The 22,278-nt window shown below is 31.4% G+C and overlaps 1 protein-coding gene across 1 annotated transcript; it reads right to left on the bottom strand.

The window, feature by feature from the left end:
* Positions 1-19,821: 19,821 nt before the first annotated feature.
* LOC137924419 (uncharacterized) lies at positions 19,822-21,857 on the bottom strand. Its single transcript, XM_068767819.1, has 2 exons — positions 21,125-21,857; positions 19,822-20,630 (listed from the first exon to the last, which is right to left on the bottom strand). Exons 1-2 carry the CDS (start codon positions 21,855-21,857, stop codon positions 19,822-19,824), a joined length of 1,542 nt encoding a protein of 513 aa, XP_068623920.1.
* Between the last annotated feature and the right edge of the window lie 421 nt (positions 21,858-22,278).

Here is a 22,278-nt window from a genome sequence, read left to right on the forward strand (position 1 = left end):
AAAGCTTATAAACAAATTGGGTACTCTTAAATAATCACGTAGTCCCTGAGCATAGTGAAGGCATGTCGGCTTGGACAGCGCTTCATTAATATTTCAATTTAGACTGCTGCGCAGTGTACCGGCGTTTAAAGTACAGGTTCTCGTTAACACTCTTAATGAAACACGCTACATTAAATTAAAATCAAAGATAAAAGGCTGCCTTTTAATCTGGTTTAATGCACATATTTTTAAAAATCTCTTACGTTGTTAAATATTTTTACGTAAACATATATTTAATTTTTACGTATTTCGAGTGCGTATTCGATTATTATTTCGTTCGTTAATAATATTAACAAATTTTTTTAGTTAGTCAGTCTTACAAAAAATACTAGTGTAAAAACTTTTAACTATATAATTCAACCACAAACCGTTCCGTGTTATGTATAAATGGTATGGTGTAGACAAGATCGCTGACGTAGCTCGAAGAATTACTGGTCTGAAGTGGCAGAGGGGACCCGATGGCCGTTGGGGTGGAAAGGTTCTCGAGTGGCGACCAAGAGCTGGTTGTATATATATATTTGAATGATGATGCGCGCTGTTAGCCACACAGACCACGATCCGGTAGACGCGGCAAGGAAAGGCCCTCCACTAGGTAGACCAACGACATAGGATTGCGGGTCGCTGGATGCAGGCAGTACAGGACCGGTCCTCGCGGCGATCTTTGAGAGACACATAGGTGTCTAAGGCATAGGCCGTGTAAATTATTACCTAAGCCTCATATATTAAACTAAGTAATAAATAAAACATTTTATAAAGTTAATTAACTAAAATATTTTAATACTTTCCTTACCAAAACTGGCTTAATTTTTAAATTATTTTTTATGCATGATATAAAATTTAAGGTAAGTGCGTTTTAAATACACTCTGTTCAGGAGTTTATCGGCGGACTGTTATAAAAAATAGAAAAAAAATATTTTTATTCCGACCGTTTATTTACGTAGATTGTTAAATTTTAATCACATTATGATATGATTTTTATTACAAATACTTAACTAGCAACTTTAAGAAAGTCAAGCTTTATCTTAATTATCTTCTAAAGTGAAAATGAGAAAACTTTCACCGCTCTGTTCAACTGAATTTACAATAGCGGAAGCTTTTTCGATGCTTGCTTTTATCTTATCTTGTGTAATGAAAATAAATAACACCTCTTTTGTCTGTTAAAAATTGTAAACATTTTTTAAATACAAGGAAATAAAAAGATAAGCATGAGTTTATGTTAATAAAAGCAACGGTCTGGTGGTTAAAGCCTGTTGTTTGCGATCATAAATACAAGCTTTTTGTAAAATATATAAAATGATTGATTATACTTGGAAAAAATAGAAAAGGTGATTACATATATTTATACATATGGTGTAGCTAATTTGCCTTCAATTCATTTATGGAACCTTTTTAAATAATCGATTAGTAACATGTTTTTATGAATTACAAATAAAATGTTTTTGATAACCTATATTAATTCTCATCGATCTTTTGAATAATTAATTTCATTAAAAATATACATCAATGACAAATATATTTGAATTTGTACACAATTCTAGATGAATTCTAAGAAAACTTAGTTTTTCCAGAACTAGGTTCCAAAAGTTAGTTTTCAAACCCATATCTGCTGAAACGTCTGTAATGGATGGAATTCATCACAACAAAGGGTAATCATAGCTTAATCTTTTTGGCCATCCCTAATTTATTTTAAAGTTATGTATGAATTTTGGACATTTGTTTTACTTTTTATAATCTTTAATTTAATTCGATGTTTTATTTTAATTTCTATTGTGCTACTCTCTATACCGTTTTGACATTTTTTTATATTATTTGCAAGTTATTCTTTCAATGCCCATATACTGTACATGAGTATAATAAACAAGGCTGACTACACATATTACATACTCTCCACTTTGCTTTCGCAGGAATTTATCTATTTTTCATGATTTCACTAAGTCACCAAAATCATTTCCAAATGTTAACAACTTTTCTTTCAACTATTTTTTGCTGGCTATTTTCGGTGGATAATTATTGTCCTAAATATATAAACTTATGTACGTATCATATTTGTTCATTGTTTATTGTAAAATCTTAGTTTGTGAAAAGTTTGAAAAGAGTTTCGTTTTTGTTAATTTCACTTTTTCTTTTCATTTACCTTTTCGCTTTCCGTTGGTAACTGTTGTAACATACTTTATAAGGTATTTCTGCCTTTCATTTTTAGTCCCATATTTGACAATTCTAGTTTACTAATTACCATTTCTAGGAAGGTGGTAACGTCATATGATGAGAGAGGAGAAGAAGAAAATGACAAGAATATTAATAGACTGGTATCCACGAGACAGTAAAAAGAGTAGAGGTAGACAGAATATGGCCGGTCTAACATGGATGCATGCAGCAACAACGACAACGACAAGTTAAAATGAATTAACGACCGTTTATAAATATTTATGTTATCTTATTATTATAAAAAATATTTTCAACAATAAGGGGTATTCAATTTATTTCATTTATGTTTAATCTGTTAGCCCTCATCAACCATACGGGACCGCCTTAATCATTTTACGCTTACTATATATAAATACATTTCCGATTTGTATTCAGTTTTATCAAATATATTAGAAATGATATCTTTCAGAATTATTATATATATTAAAATAAAAACTGACTTAATTTAATTACATCAAATTTATAATAAAATATAAATGTACAAACTGAGGTATCTTTGCACAGGAAGTGAGGACATAAAACTTCTCAGCGCTATGCAATTTATTGCTCAGGTACTCCATTATGAACTTAAATGTTTAAATGTAAGTAAGTTTAATAAAATCCAATTCTGGATAATTATGGTGCCGTATTTAAGTTACAGATCATAAATTGACATGAAAATTAATCTCTGAACTGAATCTATGCCTGATATACGGCAGAGTATAACCATTACCACATGTGAATTTCAATTATAACTAAAGACGCTGAATGCTGACCGCCTGCAACTGGTCCTATAGAAATTCCATTAGAGATGCATCTCAGCATCCGCAACTTCTGAAAGATGATGGCGGTATATAATTTAAACGATAATTTAAATGGTGTTTAGTTAGATGATTTATTCAAATAACAAATATTTGAATAAAAATCATATTAAGATTTACGCCGACGTAAACTACTTTTCGACCGCGATAAGTAAAAATAGTGAAAAAACTTCAGAGGATCTCCTATCTCCTAACACTCTTAAACAAACTCATCTAAGCCGACTTTGCGATTAAAAAAATTAATACAATTAATAGAGCTCGAATCGTATATTTTACTTACTTTCATAGGATTATGGCTTATAGTATTATATTGTAGGGCAGTGCCGCCATATTTGTTTCTTTATATTTCACAACAAAGAACTGTTCGGGAGATTTACAACTTCAAAGGAGATTACCTGAGAGGTGTTTTATCAATTATACTTTTATTTTATTAATTCTGTAATAAAAAGCAGCTATGAACCAAAGTAAAAATCTTACATAAAAATTGTAAAAAACACGTGACAAATATAAAAAATAAAAATTAACACGTAGCGCCTAAATTTCTTCTAAATTTCGTCTTTTAAACTTAACGAATTCTTCTTGGGTCTGAGTATACGCACAAATTATGTGGTTCGAAAAGATGCACTAGACGTTTCTTTTCTTAGCTTTAAAACTAAATTTAAAAGTAATATATATTATCAAGTAAAAGATTTACTCCACACTTAATGTCTTAGCGTTCGACTTTTTGGTTGATGGAAACGCGTGGAACTTGGTTTGTTGACACATTTGCATGCTTGATATTATAATGTACACATCAAAAACTGTTATATTTTTATTTAAGAGAGCGAGGCGGATCTTTACATTAGATCAGCATTCCGTGCCGGTGGTAGCTTACTATTTACAAAGTTTAAATAATTAAAGATCCATAAGGAGACTTACCTCCTTAAATAAAGACATTTTGAATTAGAATTAGTACACGAATAGTTTCCGCCATTTTGAGTTATTTAACATTAATTGATTTTGAGTTATTTAAAACTATATTAAGGAAAATTTATATATATTATTGTAATAAAACTCCTCAATTTTTCTATGGCCAACTAATTATATTCTACTTAATTTCTTCATCATAATTATAGTACTAACATTGAATTCATTACGTTCGCAAATTTATACACATTCGGCTATTTTTTTTTAAACTTTCGTTAAGGCTTAAGGAAATTTCTAAAGTAGAGAACGAATAGAAAATTTACAAGGAATAACACTTAACTTACCTATACAAACCACAGTAAAAACAACACTTCTCAAAAATCAAAAAATATGTGGCAGAATTAACATAGATGTCCGCCCGCCTTCAGGTTGAAGACAATATTTTGTGAACAGTACTGTTGTAACCTTATCTAGCAAGCCTACAGACTGTCTTCCCCCTTTTCATCTCTTTGCCAAGGTACAACACATTCATTATTTTTGTTATTGACCTAAGTTGGTTTATCACAAACCTAACTTAAATATGTGATAAAATAACCTATATGGACATATCTCTCGATCTCCCCGATAGACTTATAATAGAGTCTGTTGATAGCGGCCTTCGTCCATCGAAGACTACGCTGTGGTTGCCAGTTCGAGGTCTCTAAGCTTTAAGGCTCCAGCAGTCATCAGTTCTGCGCGCAGCCTGTGTCCTGCCCGTTGCCCTTTTTGACTTTGCCTTTTTCTCTATATTTTAATTAAATATATTTTACCACAAAAACAATTTATAAATCTATTGTTAAAAATGTTTGAAATGAAATTAAATGTTTTATTTTTTAAAAAATAACGTGTTAAATTTCAATATCGTAACAGTAACAAATCTGCCATCAGTGAGCATCTAGTTCATATATAAAACAACAAACAAACTATTTGCTTTCATTATAAATTAATATACATAATGAAATTTAAAGAATATAGAACCATTTTTTTTCTAAACCATATAACGACGAAACATGTTTATTAGAATGTAGTAACAATTCTACATCGCATAAATAGTCTGCTTCTATCTCGGATTCGAACACATGACTCACAAACCCGTAATCTGATCAACACAAGCGCGTGGCATTCTAGCGAATAGATTCATTTTTTCCATACACGTTCGACCGCTTCGATTTAGCGCAAAGCAAGAATGTTGGTGACGTGTCATGAATAAAAAATGTTATATTCTTTGCCACACCCATTTTCATAACTCATAAAGGAGAACCTGGGAAATTGATATTTGGAGGGATAATTTACTTTTTTATTTACAGTACGTGGTCAGTTATTACCAAGTTGCTTTTAAAAATCGAGGAGTTTTAGGTAAAAGTCTGACTATAAAAAAAGGCTATCGTTTGCCGATAGGTAGCTAGTTATAGAATAATCATCGTCAGAATTTCAGCTGTAAAACGTCTACCGCTGGCTTTTCTCAAAGATTTCCAATAGGACCCGTAGATGGCAGCCTGCACCGTCTGCAGCGAGCATCGTCGTTAAAGAAAGATTTATAAAAAGCTCATTCAAAAACTTATTCGGGCTGTAATAGCCTATCAGTAAAGGAGAGAGACTTGCGATCGTATGGCGCAGGTTCGACTTCCTGGATATAGTCTTATGTAATTCATACTTTATGCGTTAATTATATAGAATCCCTAGTGCTCACAAGTAAGTTTAAAAGGGTAGGCAGCAGCGTCCTATGCATGCCCTAATACCACACTGTGGTCGCCAATCCGTTTGCCAAGCGTGGCGATTATATATCCTTCTATAGAAATCTTTTAGGGAGGTCCATGACTTGCAGTGGGTGTCAATCGGCTTAAAAGAAAAAAAAAACTTCTTTCTTTGCTGTTTATTACATTTTGAGCGAATATATTGTAAAGTTTTATCTAATCAGTCCTCTGTAATTCTTTCTTCTTTTAGCATATTATTTGAAAATGACAAATAAGTATTGGATGCAGGTAACTTTTCGTAAGGTAATGTTGCGTCATATTCTGATGTCAAGCTGTAACACATAAACACTGTGTTTCGATATAAAAGTTACTAAGTCTGTAAAACGTACTTCGATGCAAAATTTTTAACATATTAGAAGATGACACACCTGTTGGAAATGTATACTCATTGACAAGTTATATTACAAGTATCGTTTCCATGCGTGTATGTAAAGAAGGCTTTGTTTTTACATGCTAATATGAAAGTTTCACTTCTTGTGATTATGCTTAAATTCATTTAAGTAACCTGCACCCCCCATTTTCTTAAATTATATCCTTCTTCAAGCGTGAACAATCAAAATTGTATATTAGTTTCGTGGCGAAATTACACCGTAGTGTTTCCAACCAAAAACCTTTCTTGTGTTAGGACCTTGAATAAGTTCTCGCCGTTTTTTTTTTTTTTTTCAAAAAAAAATATTTAAAATACAATGCTTACAATGACATTACTCAAAGTATTGTCCATCATTAGAGACCACTTTTTCCCATCTCTCTGGTAGCAATTGAATCTCCCGTCAGAAAAATGACTCATCTTTCGAGGCAATCCATAAATCAAGGCATTTTTCGGCTTCTTCAAAAAAATGGAAGTGAAACAAGTGGTAATCAGAGGAGGCTATGTCCGGTGAATACGGCGGGTGGGGTAGAACTTCCCATTGAAGTGTTTCCAGGTAAGTTTTGACTGGTTTTGCCACATGTGGCCGAGCATTATCATGTAATAAAATCACTTTGTCGTGTCTGTCATATAGTGGCCGCTTTTCTTTCAGAGCGCGACTCAAACGCATCAACTGAAGTCGATAGCAAGCTCCCGTGATAGTTTCATTAGGTTTAAGCTGCTCATAATAAATTACGCCCCGCTGATCCCACCAAATGCAGAGAAGAAGCTTAGAACCATGGATATTTGGTTTAGGCGACGATGTTGATGCGTGACCCGGCATACCCCACGATTTTTTCGCTTTGGATTGTCGTAGTGAATTCACTTTTCATCTCCAGTGACGATACGGTGCAGAAAACCTTTTCTCTTTTGTCGTTGAAGCAACAATTCACACATAAGAAAACGTCGCTCTACGTCTCTCGGCTTTCAACTCATACGGCACCCAATGTCCTTGCTTTTGGATCATTCCTAACGCTTTTAAACGTTTTGAAACTGTTGACGCATCTACTTGTAACGTTTTCCCAAGCTCTACTTACGTCTGACATGGATCTTCTTCAAGCAATGCCTCCAATTCTTTGTTTTCAAATTTTGTTGGTGCTCCAGAAAGCTCTTTGTCTTCAAGGTCAAATATATTACTTTTAAAGCGCCTAAACCAGTCTCTGCACGTTGTATTCGACAAAGCATTGTCACCATATGTCTCAACGAGAATTCTGTGTGCTTCTGCTGCAGATTTTTTCTGAATAAAGCAGTGCAATAAAATTCCCCACAAAAACACTTTATTTGGCACAAAAGGCAAATAAATATGTAGTTGACACTGTGGTAAACTCTATTCTACTATAATTTGAGGTTACATATAGCACTACTTTGGTGATTTGTTACCGTACGAAATTCCAGGCACAAAGCGCCGCAACGCCATCTTTCAAAAAACAGCGAGAATTTGTTCAAGGTCCTAATGTTATTACCAGCCTATTTCTTCCGGTCTCAATAATAAAAATTATTTAATTACTTAAAACTCCTGCGAAACTTCGGTTTCTTCTTAATAAATAATATTTAATATAATATGTTAAGGTTAAGCGTCTCATATAATACTAGTTTACGTTTATGACACATTGATTGATTATTATCTTCAAAAGTTGGTACAGCATATAAATGACGCGAGTCCATAAATCTTGGGTTGAAAAGATAAATAAAGTTTATTCTTTTTGTTGCATTTTTTTGGTCTTCAAGCGGTACGAACATCTATGAATTTCACTTTTTTTTTCAGTTATCTTGCAAAAAGAAATCGATTAAAGACGAGTTTCGAGAAAATGTACTAACTGACACTTTTAACTCTACTGCTTTTTCCACCATCGCAGTCATTGGAACCGTCTGAAGTTCCCTCTTGGATGTAGGCCTCCGTCATAGATTCCTAATGAGATTGGATGAAAATGGCCTGCACCTAGCATCTTCCGACGATCTTAAGCTGGTCCTCCTTTCAACATATGTACGGCATGAGCACCTTTGAAAATATTTGAACCGACTCTCAATCAAACACCTTTAGTGTATTAACCTAAGTTAATCTATCATAAACCTAATTTAGGTGTACACAAGCGTTAATAGCTGCACCTCCATCTTGTGGACATCTTCTACTTTAGAACCACAAGACTCCATCGGCTATTTGTTCTCCACACTTTGTGACTTGCACCTTCTACGTCAACTTGCCAATACGCTGTGCCTCGTTACCTTCATTGCATAAATAGATTGTATTTAATATCTCTATATCCAATAATTTTAGTTCTAAAGTGCTAAGATGTTTAGTCATACAAAAATTGCCTATCAAATTCCTCGCCAGGTGTACATATGAACCGTGTGCACACATAACATAAATAAAACGTACATGTAATTTTACAACAAAAAAAGTCCGCTTTTAGTGGTTAACGCCGGCGGGGTTGCGAAGAATTCGGATGACCTTGACGTTACGTGACAAAGGCAGCAAACACGACGAAAGCTCTTACTGAAAAGTATTTCAGCGTTTTTAAAGTAATGAAATTGTACTGTTAACAAAACAGTTATTAAAATCAGTTTTATTATTATTATGATAAAAATGAATTTTGCTTAAATTTATAGAATAATAAAAGTTAGTGGAATTTTACGTTTCCTTTTTTTAATGTTTAATAATTATAAATATACTTTATTCTATTATATCTCTTCTATTATATCAAAATATTTGAATAAATATAATATAGAAGAAATAATATAGAAGAGTGTTTATAAAGTAATTGACAATAACGTAAGAAAACGAAAGAGTTTAAACAGCAGAAATTAATTGACAAACTCAAGGAGAAGCTACAATGGGTAGAAGTTTCGAAGTGAAGCTTTAAGCTTTGCCATCGCTAACTTTTGGTGCATATAACGAGGAAACTTTGCGGCGTATAGGGAATAAATGAAGTGGGACATACTATTTCCTTCCGCAGATAGACTAAGGTATAAGTCAATAGATAACTTTCAGTATGTACATCTTTATGTCAAGTTATTTCAATAATGTAAAATTATTTGAAAAAATAATTTTAAATAAACCATGATAGATTTTTTAATCTAAAATCAATTAAATTTTACGTCAAAAACATATTCAGTTTTATGTACCTCCTACTTTGTTATTTACATTAAATACGGTGTGGATGTAATTTAAATTAGTTTTCTTGTATGGTAATACAATATATTCACATCTAAAGTGTTTGAATTATATTTTTATAAATTTAAGAAATTTATTAATCACATATTAAAGTAAAGTTTTACAATGGGAAGGATTTTTAAGCGACTATAAAGCTTGGAAATGAATTGCTGTAAATATTGTAAAAGTCACCACAAAAAACAGTGGAAATTTGCTATGGGCTCTTCTTAAAACAGTTCGCGTTCACTACCCTATAGCTCTAAGTATGCCATTATAGGGTAGTTCAATTTGATTCTAGTTTATATCGAATTGGGCTCTTTAAAGTCAAAGCCAATACAGCTTCTTTATCATTTATAATCATCACCTTAAAGTTAAATTTATATAATTTCGTAACGCGCCAGCAACTGAAAAAAACTAAAAAGAAACTCAATTGAGCTTGCAATTTTTTGGATATTTGTATTAAGAAAACTATTATTTTTCCTTAAAAATTATAACATTTTATTTCCTAACATCTTTATAGTTAACATACTTCGAAAAAGAGCAATATGATTTATGGCAAAGCCTGTGCTCATGCCGTACTCCTGTGGTCACTGTAAATGATTCTAAGTAGATAATATCATGAACGAATATAACAAAATATTTCCATTGAAAAAGTAAAACATAGGTTTACTTTTACGCCGTTTCATTCATCTTATAATTTGATCATTGATTTACGTTATATCCAGTATTAAGAACACGTGTTCATTACTCGTATATTGTATCTGTGGAGTCTCTGGAGCTTCGTTAGTGTCCACAAATCCGTAATGAATCTATTAATCTTTTTATTAAGTTTATCACTATATTCGTAATAAATATTTTATTATATCCTGGATGAAGGTAATAAATTAACAGTACTAAATTTAATATGTTACATTGAATGTATGAATGTAATGTAATAAATGTATGAATATAATGTAGTCTTTTGTAAAAGTCGCAATAAGAATTACAATTAAAAAAATATTAACACACTTTATCTATTATTTTTGTTCTATGTATAGTTAAATTCCTTAGACACGTCAAAATTAATTCGACTACTAGCGCCATCTCTCGACACTTTTATAAGTTATATGGTTCCGACATATTAATGATAATTGTTACTTAATTGTCGAGCAGTAAAGCAGATAACTTCACAAATATAATCAGTGTAAATTTAAATACACTTCAAAAAGTAAGTGTAATTTTTTTATTCATTTGTCATTACATTTACACACGTAAATTAATTTGTGTAGTATTTTAATTTTAAAAAACTGCGTAGTTTGTAAAAATGCGCAGAATTATGTGTAAAAGACATAAAAAGTAGTGCAATGCTCCTTACTTGACATCAAACAAGGCCGCCATCGTTAATTTTATTTTTCAGACAATCGTTATTATTGGTATTTAGTGTAGTCAGCGCGCAGAATTGGACGCTGGGGCCTGAAGGTTTAAGGTCCATGACCTTATGGTATAGAACCTAACACAATGCGAATTTATCATTTTAAAAAATAATAAAAAGAAACTGTTAGCGGTTCACCGTTATACATAGATTAAATTGTATAAAAAATGGTTTCTAAATGATGTTCAAAAGCGCCTGTGTATTTTATATAGCAATATGTTGTAAATAGATAATAGTGTAAAAAATGTACAGGAATATTAATGGAAAAATTTGTTTCACTAATTGAAGTATTAAAAAACATTTTGGAACAAATAATTCAGATCATTGTAAGTATTTTAAAAATATGTATAAATATACTATTATAGAATACAGCTATAATAATAAATGTTTAGAAAAAGAAAACGTCATAACTTACTCCGGAAAATATTTTCAATTGAGGGAAAAAAGTAGAACGTAAGAACCTGAAATTTGTTATGTTAGCTGACTTTTGTGAAAAGGTTGATAACACAATACTGATACAGACGTTGATGGTTCGTATTCAGCCGTTTCGCCTTTATAGCATACCTTTATGTTTATATACTTTTCGAGTTCACCAAGTTTTGGCAAGCTTTCGTTATTCTGTATAAATAAACGGGAATAATCAGTAGAAAATAATAGTTCTTACGCACCATTTGTACAATCCTTAATGAACTGGTTTATTAAAAATAAAACGTATTTTTAAAACGTATTTTTTGTACATTGTGCATTTGTGATCAACAATTTATTTTCTGAGGCGGCTTATAAATCATTTATATTTTTAGAACCTGGTACATATTACGAAAAAAAAAATTTATTTAAAGAAATCCCGTGATATTTCTGTAACAAAAGTAATTTGTATTGTTCGTAATCAATGTTGCTTATGTCTGTACATTGCATTTAATTGAAAAAAAAAACATTTCTGTATTTACATACAATTTTATTTTCTTCTTCACCAAGAGATTTCTCATAGTTATAAACGGTAAACGTAACGTGTAAACTGTATCAAATTCCGAAAGTTATGTGATATCTGCGAATTGGTACTACACTTGAGTGATGGATTACTTAAAATATATTCTTTCTCCGAAAAAAGATCTTTTTTATAACAGGGAGAATACAAGCACATAGCTAATAATCAAGTGCATTGCATTGATACAGAGCTACGAGAATTTATTTCGATGTTATAGTAATCGTGTTTGTAAATTTGTTTTCTTAGTATGTAGTAGGAATGGTACTTATAAGTGATGATTCGAGCAGACAAATTACGACGTTATCCCAGTAGATATTTCTACTGAAGGAGCTGTTATAATCCAAGAATCTCGTTATTAAAGATAAATAAAAAACTTTTCAGAGTGATCACGTTGTCTATAAATTTTATGTCTTAATAACCATCGATGATTACTTACAAACATATTTTTTCTAGATTTGACTATTTGACTTCTAAACATTGTTATGTTATTTTATATTTTATTTATATTGATTTATAAGAAACGGCACTATTGGCTTGATTCAATGATACGCATTTCTTTCTTTTTGATAGTCAAGTTTTTTTTGTGTAAACTTTGTTTTATTTACTTTGTAAAAGTAAAATGATGTCATTACCATTTGAACCGCAAAATATATTTTCATAAAAAAGATTAAAATCTTTTATTTTGATAAAAATCTTTCAAAAAAATAAATCTGGCAAAAAAATAGCGGAATTGAACAAGCCATTCTCCAATTATACGTTCGACAACACATTTGGCGATTCATTTGCATTTATATAGATTTCTTAAATAACACCATAGTAAAATTTACAGGCGCATGGTATGTAGACGGAACGGTACTTGAAGACTGAAGTATCGAAGAGGGGCAACCATGTCGTAGTCGTGGTAACCATGCCCTATAATGGATGTCCTAGAAGCTGGAGTCATATATTATTATTTCAATACATTAAACACACAGTCACTTGACAAGGTCCAAAGGAGCAGTGAGAGAAACGATCAGAGAGATAGTACTATATTAATTAGAGAAGTAATGCAAAATAATAATGGTGCATTTTATATTTGACTTAATAAATTCATTGTATTGGTGGATAATTAAACTTATGTGGAATTGGGTCACAGGTTGTGGTGGCACCAAAACAAATGAATTCGAGTCTTGTTCAATTTGTTATCAATGTCAATTTAAATTATAGTTTTTTTGTAATCTCAAGGTTTAGACGTCTAGTGAACATCAAAACGAGTCTAGTCCAAACACGTAAATAAACAGTAATTCCAAAAACTGGTTCCTTGTTAACGATACGTCGTATGACGTAAGATTTGTATAATAAATAGTGATTCGTTAATCTTTGTTATTTATATTATTATCATTCTTATTATTATTTATGATAGTGCGTTGATAAAACACATGTTTTATATAAACAGTTTCTTTATAATTTAAAGCTAAATAGAACTTGTAAATTACTTTTTCGGATAATCAATATTGTTATGTATTTTAAATAAGATCGCATTTGTACGAGATCTTCAATGAATTAGTTTTAAGTAAAAATTACAATCGTAATTATTATAATGAAAGTAAATGAAAATTTAGTTAAAACTAATTCATCGCTTATCTTAAAACAATGGTATTAGAGTTAACTCACATTACATTCTTGTATCAGTACTGCAGTTTTCTTACAATTCGACGGTAGATTACAAGCTTTTTGGGCTACAATGATTATTTTGAAGTAAAAACTAGTGTTTACTCCTTAGTAAAGGCGAAAAATTACTTTATGCGAAAAAGTTGTAGTGACATTTAAATAATTAATGAGTTTAAATTATCATTTAAAAGTCGTTCAGGTGTTATAAGAATTAAACCTTTCGTTTTGATTGGTATAGGTTACGTCGCCCCCGAGCTGAGCCCATAGTTGTAGCAAGGACGACAGTAGATGTTATTTTAGTCTTCTACGGTAAGGCATAGAACAACCAACAAAATCGGCCAAAGGGGTATGGCTCATTGGAGGCGACCGCTCTGAGATAAGAAGAGTATGTAGTTGTGACAGTTGCCCTCTTAGTCAGATTAGCCTCTGAATCACCCTTAAAGCCTTTTACCCGCGTTAGGCAAAAAGACCACGAAATTAGGTGCGGTAGATCCCCCTGAGCTTTTCCTTGGAGGGAGAAGGAGAGATCTTCTCTCCGATGATTCAGTGGTTTTGTAAAAACCATCGTATGGTCCCGTTGAAAGGGAATGTTGTAGAAACATCGTAGGAATCTCAGTCAGTGGAAACAGGTCATTCTAGCCCCGACAAGGGCCAGTATGCGATGGCATTTACCCACGTAATGTACAAAAAGAAAAAACGCGGTGTCGAAATTAATATCACGTACACTTAGCAACAAAATGAAATAAAAATGTTTATGATGAGTTTTATTGCGTTTCGGGGTCGTTTCGATATCAAAAAAGTTTTCTACACAAAATTATACCGAAGCCATTATATGGAAAATGGAAGCTATTCTTTTGAAAAGAATGATATGTAAGGATAAAAAATATAATTAATACCACATTTACTATAACCTTATAAATACATCAAGTTATGGTAAGTATAGAAATGATAACTTGTTTTACAGTAAAAATTTATCTGTTGTGAAATAAGCCGCAGCAATTCTTTGTCATTGACTAATATAATAATTTGTAAGAGTAAGTCAAAAAACGGCTGGACGGGATTTCTGGTGGAAAAGCGCTAATGACGTTCAGTCAGTATCTCTTCATTTTAAGTAAGGGCCAGGGCTCCATTGACGCCATGGCCGATGTCGATACCCTAGGTAGCAGTATTTACCAACTTTATTTGTACCATGCCTTACCAAAGCCTGCGAAAGTGTGAAACTCGTGTGGAATCTACTGACGAAACCCGCCCTAGACAATCAAATTACCCCTCTGTGAGGCGTGGGCCCCTGGTTGGGAAACAATGCCATAGATGTTTCTCCGGATTGCGAAAAGTAATTTTCTCTTTCAAAACCCTTAGTATCTGCATTGCTTTAAGCAGAAAGTATTACTTAATGGTGATAACCTGTTCTACTTGTTACGTAATGTAATTGAAAATATATTTTTATTTTATCATATAGAAAATGAAACAGGAGCTATATATAATTTTATTTAGATGGCGTTCTCAAACTAGCGTGCCTTCGTGACATACAATTATCCGCGCCTCCTAAAACATATTTAGTAAGCTCTCTTATCTTGTAATATATTTAACAGCTCTTTAAAGGTTTATAATAAACATTTGTCTTGTATCAAATAAATAAACGGTCTTTCTTATTTGTTCAAACTTTTTGATTTTTATGTTACAGCATATTCGCAAGCAGATCTTTTTTTTTCGTATTCCTTATAGCCTTTAAAAAAATGTTCATAAATATAATCTTATTCTAATGATTGATGAGATTACAGAATACTTCATCGAGAACTAGAAACATACTATTTCATATGCTAATATGCAGGATTAGGCGCTATGTTTGACGTATATAACATATTTTTTGGTCAAAATTTTAGAAAACAACCACAAACTTTTTATTAAAAATAACAATGTATAGTTACTTTGAAGATACACAATAGAATTTGTTAAAGAAAACCCGTAACAATAAAATAATGATAAAAATAGTACAACCAAATTTTCTATTCAGCTATTGTATCATTTTTGAAAGGACCTTTGATATATGATCTATTTTATTAGTATAAATTTCAAATTATTTAGTCATAGAGTTATAATAATACAGTCCATGCCACAAATCGCTAAAAGCGAAGCGTGTAACATAAACTATTATACATAATAAATTGTTTCATAGTGACGCTGTGAAAAGAAAATAGTTGGTTTGTGTTAATGAATAACCATGTATATAACAGGTCATAGACACCCTTTGTAAGGAGTAGTCCTCACACGAACACAAATTTAGGATGGTAGGCAATCGCATTGAGCTATTCTGGTACACAGAGGACGTAGCTGCCGATCCTCTGGAAACTTGTGAGCAGTGGCAATCCTATATAATTAATGCGCAACGTATGAATAACACAAGATTGTATCCCGGGAATTGAACCCACAACCTACGGTTGCAAGTTTCGGTCCTCTTCCACTGGGCTACCACTTTTCAGGTTTTGAGAATGTGTTGATATGAAAGTAAGAATAATACATTAATAAAATAAAAACACAAATTAAATTAAAAATACAAATTAAAAAATTAAAGTACATCCTACAAGAATTTGTTTTATTTATTTCATGTTATATATTTTTTTCAAATGTGAATGACAGATAATTTCCTAACACAATGTAGCTTTATGAAGGCATTACGTTCTTTCGATTTAGTTTTGACTACCATGGATTATCCGTGACAAATCAATTGGTTAGTAAAACTGGGTCCGATCTATGCACCGATAGATATACATATGTACCTACATACTTATATACCTATAAATACATACCTAATTATACATAAATTTTGTTAAGTATTCAAGAAATTAATTTCGTTAGACAAAGTAGTAGAAAGACGTAAAAATAAATATATATAATAATATTTAAAGATAGTTTCCGTGTTAAGACTAAGTTAAGTTAAAAACCAAAATTATGAAACCTTTAATTTCCATGTTAAATTGGCACTTAATATATGAAATCTAGTAATGTTATATATGTAATAAAAATAATAAAATAATAATTGTACATATTTTTTAATGTTTGTTACGCCTAATATTGTGCCTGTAGACAATGTGTGGTCTTTGAATTAAATTATTAATTGTTATTAAGGTGATTAATAATAGTCAACTCTTGCAGATATGGCAGACAAATATATTTAATAGGCAGAAAAATAATTAACTTTTTATCTTATCTGATATGTGCCATCAAATTAGACTTATTCTAGCAATGATTCGTGTTTCATATGCACAGAAAACATTTTTACAAATTATATATTATAATAAAATATGTAATTAACTTAGCAATTATGTATAATACAATATTACAAAATACAATATAAAACAAAACTACACTACCGTTTTATTGCTAAAAATGTTTCCAGTTGACAATAATGTATTGCGGGAAAGATACGGTCGTGTCGTGACGCGGGGAGAAAATAAAGTACAGGACATCTGCCACTAGTATAATGTAATTCAGTCGACGAGAATTGATGCACAGTGTAAAACATTTGATTGTTTTTGTTCACACTTTATCGTAGTGTGTTATTTTACGTACGTTTACTAGTGCTTTTTGTTGTACAATAAGTCACGATTTTTTCCGAAAAGTGAAACATTTCACTTTACACACAAAAACGATAGTATATGGATTAAATTTATTCAAAAAGAAAATACTTTGTTAAGGTAGATTCGTTGTGTTCTAAAATTAAACCCGGTTTTCCGTAAGAGAATTCGCAAACCCAAGCCTACCGTTTCTCTCATTGCGGTTCGAGTGGTAAAGTTACTCACTCAGCAAGGCGAAAAAGGCTTTGTTCTAAAAGTCCAGGCGAGACTTCTTTCAACGTTCTTTTTTATATTTTAGCTTACAGTCTACAATGATCCACTTTCATTTCGACTTTCGTAATATCCCTTTCAATATTAAAAATATATATTTTATTGTTCTAATTTGTTGTATACCGGTATTCAGTATGTTTTATGGCAGTGATGATGAACCATTTGAGCTCGATGTGTCAACATTTTAAAATTAAATGTGAAACGTAATAATCGTGGCATATCATACACCGCAAAATTTAATGTCTTTCTATAGAAAAGTTATCGAAGCCTTCTTTAAGATAATTATTATACATAGATATATATTCGTACATATGGGCTGATTAATTATAAGAGTAAAAAATTTAAAGGGATGAATATGTAGTGCATTTGCGAGCAAAAAGTTTTTTTACACTATTCCACTTTTTTCTTACCACTCTGTATTATGTCATCAATCTAGTAATACGTTATATTATTAACTTTATATGTTGAAATGTTTTTAATGATATTACTATTCTATAGTTGTTTTTTAGTACATGTTTAATACAACATTATTTATATTTCAAATTTTAAATACAGACATGATAAATACAAAAAATAAAAATTAAGTCATAATGCCTAAATTTCGTTTTTAAAAAAATAATAAATCCTTCGTTGGTCGAAGTTTATGCACATATGTTAAGGTATTAAGATATTTTAACCATTCCTATTCTTAGTTCTTTATTCAAAATTAAAAATATATTATTTAACAAAAGAAACAAAGCACTGCACGGTTTATATTACTCGTATAATGCATGTATTAAATATTGTTAAATGTAATTTACCTTTTCGAACCGATGATAGCTTACTCGTGGACTGACTACACTGACCTTTTTATAATATTAAAAATAATATGCGATTAAAAATTTCATTTTAATGCCTATTCAAATAAAGATATTAAGAATTTGAATTTGAAAACTCTTTTTGTTATTATTTTTTGATAACTTTATTTATCATTTCTGAAACTATTGGTTTATGGATAGGGTGTACCATATTTTAATCGACAGCAATGGAGCTGTATATTTATTTATTTATTAACACTTTTTTGTACATCATAGACAAAAAATAGAGGGAAAAAAGAAACAATTCATATAGTAGAGAGGCGGTCTTATCGCGCGAGACGATCTTTACCAGACAACCTTTGTGATATGGAATGAGCTACCACCATTATAAACTCGTAATGTCAGCAATCTAGCCGTATATTTAATCTCTTTAAAGCTTTTGTTCCTGTAGTCAATCGATTATGACAAAGTTGAAACCTTTAATAGTTTGCTTGTACTTCCTAACCTTTACACTAGCTTCAGTTATGGGTAAATTACTACAGATTGGTTCAATATTCATCCTAGATTTCTATTATTGATTTCTAGTTGCAGTGTATCGTGTACTCCCTATTGTATTTACCCAACGCTTACTACAGCAGTTGGTTGCGTTGATACATTGGCAATATCAACACAATAGCGCTTAGAAGATCTGTTATATCTGTTCATAGCGTGAACCTGAATAAGACCAGAGACAATAGCTTACTTATAAATGTCTTGTGGAAAGAAGAAAAAAATTACCATTACTGTTTAAACTGGTTATGTAATCGAGATTAGAACGTAACGCTAGGCAACGTATGTTACATTCGTTCATTGTTGTGAAAATTCTCCGGGATATTCAGTTAGAAAAGTCACAATTCGCATTTGTCGTTTTTAACGTCTAGGATTGTCAATAGATGAAGTAAAGCTTGACAGTATTTCAATAATGATTTTATATTTTATGTATATAGATTATCTGCTCTGCTGAAAGCTGTACGAAATTAGAAAAAAAACCTTAAATACATTTACGTACATCTCTCTCAAGATAGTGGTTTATATTAATTAGAGGGTTATCGCGATGGCACGTCGTTTACGTTCTTTAAACTATTATTTAGCTTCATCCAAACACATTTTGATCAATTTCAATCTAATATAAATCCAAAAATATCAGAAAATAAAGGAGTTAAAGATAAAATAAACATAGGCACGTATTATTTAATTTTTATTAAACTTATACTTTTACAAAGAAACTATTCACATCAAAATATTTACATCTAGATTGATATTAACAGTTGACAAATAGATTTAGTTAAAAGATGTCACACATCGATCACTGGCGCAAATAGTTACCTTAAGTTTATATATATTTACATTTATTTACATTAAAAATAGTCTAGGAAAACATTGTGATATTAGATTTCTATGTCAGACTTTATATTGATGTAAATCATATGTATTTAGTCAATAAGTGACAATAAATTAGCAAACTACAAGATCTGTTACAAATGTGTAAATCATAGTTAATACGTATAAAAATCTCTTATGAATCTAGTTATTTACATGTTCAAGCATTTCGGGTAGTGCGTTGTATGCGACCATGTTGCCAAAACTCCCTTGTGTCTCTTTTTTAGTTACAATTGCTACAATTTCTTCTTCTGGTGGTGGTGGAGGAAAGTCATTATTGGAATCAACCGCCGACGAGATATCATCTACACTTATAACTACTTCCCTATTGTCAATTTCAATTCTATTTCGCTCTATAATGGAACTATCTTCCATAATGCTATATAAATTTTCGGATTTACCTTTGTACATTTGTCAAGAACTCATATAAAATGGATCATTAATGTTGACTTCGTCATTAACGGTATTATTTTTCTGTGACCACTCCTTTTGTTGATGTTTTATCCTATAAATTATTTCATCATGAATGACGCCGAAGCACATTGCAGTCAAAGCCAAACCTGTTAAAGTGTATACGGAACAAAACCATAGAGTCGTAGAGTTGATAGTGTAATATCTCACACCGTGAATAGTTGTATAACTCATGCCTGGGATTATACTGCCAAATCCAATGGTACTGAGTGCCATGAAGCAAAAATAAAAACCATCTATGATACTCATATTATCCAATTTATACAGAACAAGTGCACCTAAAGTTATATAAATAAAAATAGCAGCTAGACACAATAAAACGGGAGCTAAAATGCTCAAGCCGTGCATTGAAAGTTTGGAATCTGTGTCAGGCCAGCTTATTATATCATCTTTAGCGGTGCTTGTCGTTGGCCGCTCCGAACTGGACGAATCTTTGTGACTATCAGTTTTTAATACGTAACATTCTTCTGTTGGAGTTTTGCTTGTATTTTGACTATTAAGCATTTCTTCTTGTTGTCGTCTGAGCTTCATTCTTCTTTCTTTTTCGGCCATGCGGCGTTCATCATAACAACAGTAACCACAATTTGAACATAGACAACAACATAATGCTCTACTAAACACACTTCTTGCCATTTTAGATAACAATGATCCGACACTTGAAAGATATACAAGAGTTAGTGGAATTCCAATAATTGCGTATAAAATTGTTATTCCTTTTCCAAGTATTGTTCTCGGCGCGATATTGCCATATCCTGCAAACAAGAAAAAATGTTTTGTATTTATTTTTTTAAATTGAATAGGACATACCTAACACAGATGCGTGATTTATCTAATGAATGAAGATACTTGTTATTTATATACCTATTCAAAAGAACAATTCTCTTCTAATATAGCCCTTATGGTTAAATATTTATGATTTAGTAATTGGCAATATATAGTTACTAAATGTTGTAGGTTAGGGCAATCATCACTATATTGATATTAACAGATCCTACCACATATCATCACATCTTGTGGAAGTACAGTATAAAAATGATCATATATTTTTATATCGTTATTACACCAGGGAATCCAACCCATCATTTATACTCAATTTATTATTGAAATAGAAGATTTTTTTTTTTCTCTTAATGTTATAGCGAAATTTTGTTATCTTCAAATTGCATAAAATTGTAACTTTGAAGAAGTTAGAAACATAGTTAAGTTTTATGAGATATAAAAAATGTTAGATGTTAATAATCCTTACCAATGGTAGTTAAAACTGTCAGAGAATAGAAAAACGCCAGAGCTAAATTCCATTCGTGTTCTTCGTAATGATTGTTACCATCATTGCCGCCAAACTCTCCTAGAGCTAATTCTTTATAGCTTACACCATATTGAGATGCCATTTCAGTTGTCACACGTTGAATAAGCTCATTCTGAAACTTTAAAATTTCTTGCGCTGCTAATCTAGTCCAGTTTTCTCTGTATAATATGTTTAGTGAGACCGTTATCTCCCATATGTTCTCTACCGCTTTACTTCTTGCATCCCAAAAGTAATTCGCCGAAACGCTAAGGTTATGATAATCTTGATCGTTTTCCTCGACTTCTTTCTTATTAGTGTTGTTTTGATCTCTTTGACTTATTTTTTGTCGATCGGGTAATAATCGAGGTCTAGCGGTTATGTCTGTGTCGCCTTCAATCGTCAGAAATATTATAGATCCTAAAAAAGTGTAAGCCAATAGAACTAAAAATATCACCATGTTTGTGAGAGATCCGATAATAAACTGTTTTCTTCTGTACTTGGTGGTTTTAAAACAAAAACAGCATACAATTTTTTGGCGAGGAGTTTGCGGTCTTTTTTTGCTAGTTGAAGCCATCGAATCCACATCTTGGCATTTTTCCAGAAGAATCCCTCCATTTAAAGTTGGTTTGGCGGGAGTATATTGTTCAAATCTGTTAATTGCTTCTTTGTCTAATATTATGTGATTTATTTCCATTTTTCGTACGAATTATTATGTTCTACGCCTTGTTATCGCCATCGTTGTAGGAGTTTCTTTGTATTTATCTGTAACAAATAAAAGATTTAAAGTTAAAAATAAAACTTTTAAGTCTGTTACATTTTTCAAGAAATGGTATTCAATATCAAGTAAAATCGGTAAGGGTCCGTAAGCTGTATTCAAAACATTAAAACTGTATACAAAAAATAGTTATATGTAAATATCGTTCCGTTACCGTTTTGAAAGGCACCATTTGTAAAATACAATTTGGGTTAATAAGACATACAATCTTAATTATTCAGATCTCGAGCACAAACATGATGACATGCATTATATTGCTTTGCAAAATTTAGAATGCGCTGAATTTTAAATTTTGATGGTATCATTTTCAATAAGGTAATCGTTAGGGTATTGTCGTAAT

Source organism: Battus philenor, unplaced genomic scaffold (assembly GCF_028537555.1).
Source record: "Battus philenor isolate CCGP_79_NKW_IND1 unplaced genomic scaffold, ilBatPhil1.0.hap1 SCAF_23, whole genome shotgun sequence".
Classification (NCBI taxonomy): domain Eukaryota; kingdom Metazoa; phylum Arthropoda; class Insecta; order Lepidoptera; family Papilionidae; genus Battus; species Battus philenor.

Bases quoted from the DNA above. Each gene is read 5' to 3' on its own strand.
- LOC137924419 (XM_068767819.1), bottom strand. From the start codon at position 21,857: ATGGAAATAAATCACATAATATTAGACAAAGAAGCAATTAACAGATTT. The intron at 20,631-21,124 runs GTAAGGATTATT...TCTTGTTTGCAG, and splicing joins GACAGTTTTAACTACCATTG to GATATGGCAATATCGCGCCG.